The 9,077-nt window shown below is 44.9% G+C and overlaps 1 protein-coding gene across 1 annotated transcript; it reads right to left on the bottom strand.

Moving 5' to 3' along the window:
• Window positions 1–555: 555 nt before the first annotated feature.
• Window positions 556–5,229, bottom strand: LOC102205944 (keratin, type I cytoskeletal 13-like). The gene is made up of 8 exons (XM_005747663.1): window positions 5,191–5,229; window positions 3,823–4,428; window positions 3,300–3,382; window positions 2,070–2,226; window positions 1,818–1,979; window positions 1,215–1,340; window positions 914–1,137; window positions 556–779 (listed from the first exon to the last, which is right to left on the bottom strand). The coding sequence occupies exons 2-8, from the start codon at window positions 4,264–4,266 to the stop codon at window positions 611–613; spliced, it is 1,365 nt and encodes a 454-aa protein (XP_005747720.1). The 5' UTR covers window positions 4,267–4,428; window positions 5,191–5,229; the 3' UTR covers window positions 556–610.
• Between the last annotated feature and the right edge of the window lie 3,848 nt (window positions 5,230–9,077).

Below are 9,077 nucleotides of genomic sequence, written 5' to 3'. Positions count from 1 at the left end.
GTTCAAACCAGTAATAAGTATGTGTTATATCTACCTGGTTGTTTTCCCTGTTTTGATCTGTATGGGATTTCCTGGCTTCTGAGAGGCCAGTGAAGTATTCATGCACACAGGAAGTGTGGGTTGTTGTTGCTGTGTGCTGAGAGTAAAGAGGCTGCTAAAAAGTTATCCGTCTCCATCTTGCTGTTCCTAATTATTCAGAGAGATTCCAAACCATCTGGTGAACCCTCACGTTACAATGTCATGAAGAAACAAACGTCCAGCCTGGAAGTAATAAATGCGTGAGTGCAATCTTCCTGCTCTATCTCAGTCATTTGTCCTTTGACTGCATCTTGCATCTTCACAGAAACACTGTCACCAACTTCACACCTTTAGCCAGCTTTTGAGTGAATCGTCCAATTACATGACAGTTTCCGAAGATGAGGGACCTGAAATTACTGTGACTCAACAGCTAACACAGTATATTTGATCACTTCCTGGACCTGATTAATTTAACTGAACTTAATTTGAATTTCAGCCCAAACAAAAGACACAAAACGCATTTTTATTCTGAAACTCCTCAGCGGATTTTTATTTGCATGTTCATTTCTGTGAGAGCGCCCTCTGCTGGACCTCACAGGGTGACCTCTTCTTTGTGGGAGCTCACCACCTTCCCGTCCACGACCTCCTCTACGATGACGATTTGTTTTTTGGTGGTGACGCTGGTGGGCCCAGAGGAGGCGGTGGAGGAGGTGGAGGAGGAGGTTTTGGAGGTGGTGGAGGTGGTGGAGGTGGTGGTTTTACTGCAGTAGGAGACAAACAGGACCGTCTGGATTTAATCACTGAACATAAATATTTCAGAAACATTTGTTTGCTGTCACTAAAGCATTTTTCATATTTGTCTGTCCTAAACGTTTTTACAGGTAAAGGCTCTGACCTGCCGGTGCCCTCTCCTTCGAGCAGCCTCCTGTACTCGGCGATCTCCATCTCCAGCCTGGTCTTGATGTCCAGCAGCCTCTGGTACTCGTGGGACTGCCGCTCCAGGTCTGCCCTCAGCTGCGACAGCTGCTCCTCCAGCATGAGTACCTGGTTCTGGTAACCAGACAGTTGCATGGCGTACCGGCTCTGAGTCTCAGCCAGCGTGCCCTCCAACCCGGCTTTCTGCAGGAGGCACAGAGGAGGAGGCTCAGTGTGTTTTCTGGAAAGCTATGAAAACCTTTGTGTGCTGTGATACTGACCATGCTGAGCTGTGACTGCAGCTCGATCTCCAGGCTCTGCAGCAACCGTTTGAGATCTGTGAGCTCTGATTTGGACGTCTGCATGGTTTCTGTGCTGGCGACGACTTCTTTGTTCAGCGCTTCGGACTGAAAGGACCAAAAACAATGTTGTGATGTTTATTTAGATCAATATTAAGTCATTCACCCCTCGTCCATCCAGCCACCAGGTATGATGCACCCATCATGCTCGGTGTCTACAAAACAAGCCATTAGTATTATTGTGGAGTCTTTACAACAGCTGGTTGTGGTTTCTTCTGTATGAATAAAACTGAATGTCAGAGGGCCCGGTGGCGCCAGTGTCCGGCAGCCTCGCCTCTGTCAGTGCGCCCCAGGGCAGCTGTGGCTACAATGTAGCTGCCATCACCAGTGTGTGAATGTGTGTGTGAATGGGTGAATGACTGAATGTAGTGTAAAGCGCTTTGGGGTCCTATGGACTAGAAAAGCGCTATACAAATGCAGGCCATTTGAATGGAAAACCCAGAAACATCCTGGTGATGCTAGAGAAGAAGTCAGAGGCTCATCTTCTGGGATTGTTTATCTCCTGAGTTAAAAATCCTGTCTCACCTTCGCCTGGAACCAGGCGTCCAGTTCTTTGCGTTGCTTGGCAGCGAGACCCTCGTAGTGCTCTCTGATCTCCTCCATGACCTTGTTGAGGTCCTCCTGAGGAGCAGCGTCCACTTCCACGTTTACCTGACCGCTCATCTGAGTCCGCATGGCCAGCAGCTCCTACAAATACAACCAGGAGGCACATTAATGGACATCTATTAATAGCTGGGATATTATTTATCCCCAAACACAGAGCAAGAACTCACTGACCTCCTCGTGGTTCTTCTTGAGGAAGACCAGTTCCTCCTTCAGGCCCTCGATCTGCATCTCCAGATCGGTCCTGGTCAGAGTCAGCTCATCCAGGAGTCTCCTGAGCCCGGCGATGTCGGCCTCCACGGACTGACGCATGGCCAGCTCGTTCTCGTACCTGCAGAAGAACACAAGCATTCAGAAATTTCCCAAACAATCAGAAACAGAAAAACCTCATTTGGTTGCATCTAAGCCGTCGAACTATCTGCAAACCAACGACTCTCTGAGCAGCAGTGAAACTGAAACTGAAAAGAAGAACGTTTAAAGTAAAAGCTCTGCTGTTTGAAATGTTTTGGCTTCAGCAGGAAGAAGTTGCTTTTACTTTGAAGGCCAGCGTTCGTTGCTTCCTGTTTTACTGCCGCTCCGCGAGAAGTTAGGATTGTTTGCACACGAGCTGCTCTCCTCCATGTAAACGTGACTTTAGCGCTGGACTAGTAACCACAGCGGTGGTTCTCTCTCGCCCAGCGACAGGGGGACGCACACGTCTGTGCTGGTTAGGCTTTTTTTGTTTGCCAGCATTAGACAAGTTAACATCACATGGTTAGTGGCCATGTGACTGCAAAGCCTGAATAGTGCTAATATACAGCAAGAGCTACCTTAAGTAAATAAGAGTGACAGTGAGTGAAAAGTGGGTGTGGTTTAGGATCTGAAAGAGCGTTATTTAATTATGATGTCATGCTGTTGTTTGCAGGCGTGACAAAGTCATAAATTAAAAAGCTAGCTGCACACAGCTGTGGAGTTACTGTTACATTTTTTCTTTATTTTCTGTTGCTTATTAAAATCTTTTCAAGTTCAAGTTAAAATTTTATTCACCACATGCAGTGGAATGAACCCGCCCCCCGACCTTACACACACAACACAGACATCACATGGGGATACAAGTCAGAGAACGGTAGCGTTACAGAAAAACACTGAAATGTACACTACAATGGGAAAGTACAAGAGGAAAAAAAGAGACCTCTGCTCATGCTGGGCTACAGGAGGACAGCATGAGAACAGGAAACAAAAAAAGTCTTTTAAAAACTCAGACTGAGGTCTTAAGATTAATGTGTGCTTCCCCTAAACACGAGCCACTACGGGTCCCCCTGATTCATATTTGACTGGAAAAACAAACCCTGAAATATGTTTTTCATTCATACTCAACATGTCATAAATGAACTGCTGGCTTCATTAACAAACTCGTTCACTCACTTGAGCCTGAAGTCTTCAGCGGCCAGCTTGGCGTTGTCGATGCAGAGGTAGATGCCACCGTTGATTTTGGTAGCATCCTGGATCTGAAGGTGAAAACAGGGCAGTTTAAGAATATCCGATTTTACAGGTGAAGACAAACTGACAGAGCACCGAGTTCAGCTTTATGTGATGATGTCATCTTAAATATAAATGATACATTTCTGCAGTGAGGTTTTTAATCTGCTCATTTCTTTTATCTTCGCGCTGCACAAACAGATTTTCTTAGTTTCTGTGAAAAGTGATGAAAGTGTGAGGCTGTGATGTCACACCTTCGTCTTTCTCGGGTGTTTCCTTCTGTTCTGACTCTTATTCACCTTCACATCCTCCTTTGTGTTTTTAAATGCTTTGTGGTGCTTTACTCTCTGACTGCACTGCTTTTTTCTGCTTCAGGAAACAGATCCTGGAGCTGAAGATGAAGCTGATGCAAGGCTGAGCGATGCTGTGCGTGCACCTTGGTCATGTGACTAAACAATGGTGAGCCTACCTTTGCATGCAGCTCTGCGATGGTTTTGTAGTACTGGCTGTAGTCTTTGGAGGAGGGGGAGGTCTTCTTCTCCAGGAACTCTCTGATCTTCTTCTCCAGCTCGGCATTGGCCGCCTCCAGCTTGCGCACCTTGTCCAGGTAGGAGGCCAGACGGTCGTTCAGGTTCTGCATGGTGGCTTTCTCATTGGCAGAGAGCCCAACGCTGTCACCAGCACCACCTCCAAACCCGAAACCACCGCCACCTGCTCCACCGCCACCTGCTCCACCGCTGAAGCCAAAGCTATAGGCAGATCCACTTCCACCTCCACCTCCACCTCCACCACCGCCACCACCAAACAGAGACATTGCGGATGAAGCAGTAGACATTCTGACTCCTCCCATGGCGCCGGAAAGGGACCTGCTGCTGCCCCGGAACATTCCCCCACTAGCAGACCTGAAGGACATCGTCTCGTGTGATGATGAGGATGAAGGATGCTGTCTTTCTGCTTCAGCTGAAGAGGAGAAAGTGGAGCGCTCAGACAGCGCAGGATTTTTTATACTCTCAGATGAGCGAGTGAGGAGGAGGAGGGATGATGGTGAGCTGGCGCCGAGCCTGGGAGGAGACACCTGTGATTGTTTCAGTCACGAACAGCAGAAAGCTTAATGGTTTAGGGTGTGCCTAAGAATGTGGAATCCACTCACAGTCAACACAGTGAATAACAGACATCACGCCAAGTTTCATTTCACATCAGAGGGGCTGACAGGTTCGAGGAAACCAGTTCAGACACAGATGATATTTAGTTAGAGCCTCCGATCAAGACAAATCCTGTCCCACTCACAGGAGTGACTCTCCTGATGTGTTGTGTTGCTTTCATGCTCGTTTAGCAGTTTAATCTTCAGTAAACTGAGGAGCGGCTGAAACTCGAGGTCCAAAGTTCAACCAAACACTTCTGAAAAGCCGCAGAGCTCAAGAGATTATCCTGCATAAGCATTAACCCATCGATTCTGACCCGGAGAGAACCACAGCCCTGCAGCTTTACAGCCATTTTTCATCCACGCCTGTCCAGAGCCATAAAGCATAAAACACGTCCATTCGAGTCATCAGGGATATTTCACTGTCATACTTTAAAGTGAAATTTCAATCTTAGGTTTAAAATGAGTAAAGTGTTGCTCACTTTACTCATATTTTGAGTGTTAGAGCGTCCTAGTTGTTGACATAGTTATAGTGTCATTTTAAACAAACACAAAGCCAAAGGCGAGGTTTTCTGACTCCACGCCAGACGTGATGAGAACCTCGTTAAAGATGCAAACAAATTAAATTAAATCTGCATGAAATTTGTGATGCAAATAAAAAGAATTTTGCTGTTGTTTAAATTGAAATGATCTCACCTCCAGTAAATAATATGCCCAGTGCTCCTCCCGCTCTGTCCTGGCCCTGTCTGGGTCTGGTGCCCAGCCTTTCTCCGTCCTCCCTGTTCTCTTTTTCCTTGCAGGCTCCAGGTCGGCCCACTGCTCTGTTGGCCTTCAGACTGAGACGACTTGATGCAGTTACTGGACTTGTGCAGCTTTTCCATGCTCCACACAGCAGCACTGACCTGAGCCAATGTAGTCTGGAGTCCCAAGAAGGCTCCAGAATTTCATTATCTGGGCAAATGCTGCTGATCCTAACCAGTGTTGGGCAAGTTATTTTGAAAGCGTAATTAATAACAGTTACTAGTTACTTCTTCAAAAAAGTAACCGAGTTAGTAACTGAGTTACAATATTCTAAAAGTAATTAATTACTTGAAAAGTAACTATTGTGTTACTTTAAAAAAACGTTTAACCCTCTGGGGTCCAGGGTATAAGCGTCCATTTTTAACTATTTTCCCTCCTAATTTCACCTTTAAAAACTATTTATTTGCCTTGTTTGGTCTCATCCTTTCAGCACAGCCTCACGTGTCTGAATTTATAGTCATGTTTTCATTTTGACAGACTGTACTAACACAACTGATCTAAAATCAGACAAAAAACATCAGAGTAGAAAAAGTGATATTTTTACTGTAACAACCACAAACATGTTTAATGAATCATATTTCATAACTTTAAATACAAATATAAACTGTCAGTTTTAAAATCATATACACAAGGTTTGCAAACAACAAAGTTATTTTCAGCCATTTACCTTTTAGCTTTTTTAATAACCATTTCAAACTGTTTACAGAACAATCAGCTGTTCTTCAATAAGATGCCACAAATTATTTGTGCCACTCCAAATATTTCTGTCCACTATAAAGGAAACATCACAGCCTGATACCTGCAGGTCTGACAGCAGCAGGTGTGTCACTGCTGTTTCTACCTGGAGACAGCAGTCGCCTCATTGTTCTGACACACAACACAAAACTATCCACAACACTACACACTAACTACACAAGACAACACATTAACTACACACTGCAAACACGCTAAACGTCACAAATCTCTCACATCTCAAAGCTCTCTCTCTCTCTGTCACTCCTAAATCTTCCGCCTCTTCCTAAACAACCAAATGTCATGTGGCCATATCATTTTTTCATTGGTCGACATGGTGCATTTTTCCACCATGGTGGTGAAAGAAGCTGGCAGAATTATTGGAACAAGTCTGCCAGAGATCAGTAATATCTTCCCCACTCGCTGTCTGAGGAGGGTGCACAGTATCCTGCGGGACCAACATCACCCTGCGCGCCACCTTTTCCATCTGCTGCCCTCAGGGAGAAGGTACAGGTCTATACAGGCCAGAACATCCAGACTGGCCAACAGCCTGTATCCACAGGCTGTGAGGCTCCTGAACTCTCTGCCCCCCTCTCACGGACAATAACCATATCCAACTTCTTAATAGCAATGAACTGGTCTGCATTGGTGCATCATATCTTTATTCTCTTCCCCCTCCTGCCCCCCCCCTCTTTCTTAAATAGATAACTATCATATCTGATATCATATCTCACAGTACAATAATAGTGAATGGGTTGCATTGTTGTACTTTGTCATGTTTCTCAGGTCTTTGTCTGAATTTCTACCAACATTACTTGTCATGTTCTCATGTTATTGCTAAGGATTGTCTATTGCATTGGAGTCACACTGGGTTAAATATGTACACTTGGGTTTTAAGGGGTATTTATTATTTTCTTCTTTTTTTTGGGTTGTATGGAAGCCCCAAACGCAATTTCATTGTTCTTGACAATGACAATAAATAAATAAATACTAAATACTAATACTAACAGGGACTGGGTGGTTTTGGTCAAAAGTAGTGATCGCAACGATCAAAAATCTCACAGATCACGATTTTAAGTCACGGATCAGCAAAAATAGGAAAAAGAGACAAAAATTCGACTCGTTTACTTATTTAAGTATTTTTTGCCTATTAAAAAACATTCAACTGAAGACTCATTCCACTCACTTATATAAATAAAATAAAAACATTTCTTGTTCTGATTGTGGACATTTTACGAGGACAGAAAAGGACAGATGAGCTGCCTCGATGGCCTGATGTGACCTGATGGTGCGAGTCTGCGCTCCGTCTTGTAGGGGGAAACCGTTCCTGCACGACTCTGAGCGCACACGAGTCCTGACACGTCCGCGTATAATGGGAGTAATCACAGCTTTAATGATTTCTAAAGTGTTTTTGTGGTGTGGGTGTAGCTGGGTGCATTCATGCTGCAGGTGCCAGCCGCTGCTCCCAGGCTGCAGGGCCAAACACTCGCTGATTGAGGTGATAATGACAAACAAATGAATAAAACTTCTGTGTAACGAAGCAAAAGCAGAGCGCTTCATAGTGCAGTCCGGGTGTGCAGATGGTGTTTGTGGATGTGGACTAGGACGCAGTCCGCGCGCATGAAGCGATGATTTTAAGGATTTAAAGATTATTTAGCATCTTTTATTTCTGAGGAGCTCAGCATGAAACCTGGAAAACTGTTAGATAAGGTCTGTGAAGGCGCTCAGTCATCCAGGTCATCATAAGGAGCTTTGAAGGAGCAGATAAACTGTGGCCTCTGCTTGCAGCACGCGCTCATGCCGAAGATAAACAAATTTCACAGCAGCTAATTGCGTGCTGGTAACCGCTAAACTGTGCTTGGCTGTTGCGCTGCTAGACCACTGTTAGCAGGATGACATCATCCATCTGCTTTAACAACCGTCCCACCGCCATCATACTTGTTATAGTTTACATTTGTTATTTTATTAGTTTCAGTCCGAGTTTTATTTTTTCCTTCTTCAGTTTCAGTCAGGTAAAAATCGTCTGTTCATCGCTCACTGACGCGAGAAACAAAATCAGGGCTGTTTTTTTATTGCCATGTTGAACTGATCATTACTTAATATTCAGACTTCACTGGGCTGATTTTGATTTCACGTGATTTTTTATATTGGTATTAATCCCACAGGAGGAGCTCTTTGCTAATAAAAACTCTGGACTGCAGATTGTCTGTGTGCTCGCTCCACTTGATCATAAGCATCAAACATAATGCACAATAACTCAAACAGACTCCAGAGTCTGGAGCAGTTTTAGGAGGCAGACCTTCCTGATAATGAGAAATCCTTTCAACAGTACGTTCCCGGGTTTCCAGACCAGCTCAGCTCCTCGAGAAAAATCTGTAAAATCCCCAAAACACGCAGGCATGTCCCTGTGGGTCTGATGAAGATAAAACAGGAACTTTCTCGTTATTTCACTGAATGCAAACTGTAAAAAATATGCCGTTCCTGGGATTTAAAGTCTTTCCTCCTCCTCATGTGTCAGTAGGACAAAGGTGAAATCAGCTGTTTAAACTTTGGCCTGATCCCCGCTGAATGACAAAAACAGTCAAAGACCAAAATGTGAGTCCTGCTCAGGAGCGCACGCATGCAGACTCTACCGGTGATTGTGTCTGTTATCAGATATCCCACATAGCAGACAGGTCTGGCCCGGATCTGGTGTCAAGCCAGGACTGCTGGCTGACTTCTGGCATGATAAGTGGTATGTCATCCAGATATGGGCCTGGCCTGGCATAGGTGGTACTGTCTATGTGATAGCATGTAACATCTGGCTCGATTGTGGTTTGGTGTATGTGGCCCAGGCCCATAGAAAACAGGTCTGGCCCGGATCTGGTATCAAGGTGGCACTTCTGACTGGCTGGTGTCATGGCAGAGTGTCAACCAGATGTTTGCCAGTTATGGCAATGATGGTAAAAAATGGTAAATGGCCTGTATTTATATAGCGCTTTACCCTACATTCAGTCATCCACACATTCATCCACACATTCGCACACTGGTGATGGCAGCTACATTGTAGC

Source organism: Pundamilia nyererei, unplaced genomic scaffold (assembly GCF_000239375.1).
Source record: "Pundamilia nyererei isolate P.nyererei 1_Seehausen unplaced genomic scaffold, PunNye1.0 scaffold00202, whole genome shotgun sequence".
Lineage (NCBI taxonomy): Eukaryota > Metazoa > Chordata > Actinopteri > Cichliformes > Cichlidae > Pundamilia > Pundamilia nyererei.
This window is presented reverse-complemented; position numbering and strand designations above follow the sequence as displayed.

Coding starts and splice junctions, on each gene's coding strand:
- LOC102205944 (XM_005747663.1), bottom strand. CDS start 4,266: ATGTCCTTCAGGTCTGCTAGTGGGGGAATGTTCCGGGGCAGCAGCAGG. Junction 2,227..3,299: donor GCTGAAGACTTCAGGCTCAA/GTGAGTGAACGA, acceptor GTTCTTCTGCAG/GTACGAGAACGAGCTGGCCA. Junction 780..913: donor GAAGGAGAGGGCACCGGCAG/GTCAGAGCCTTT, acceptor CTCCTACTGCAG/TAAAACCACCACCTCCACCA.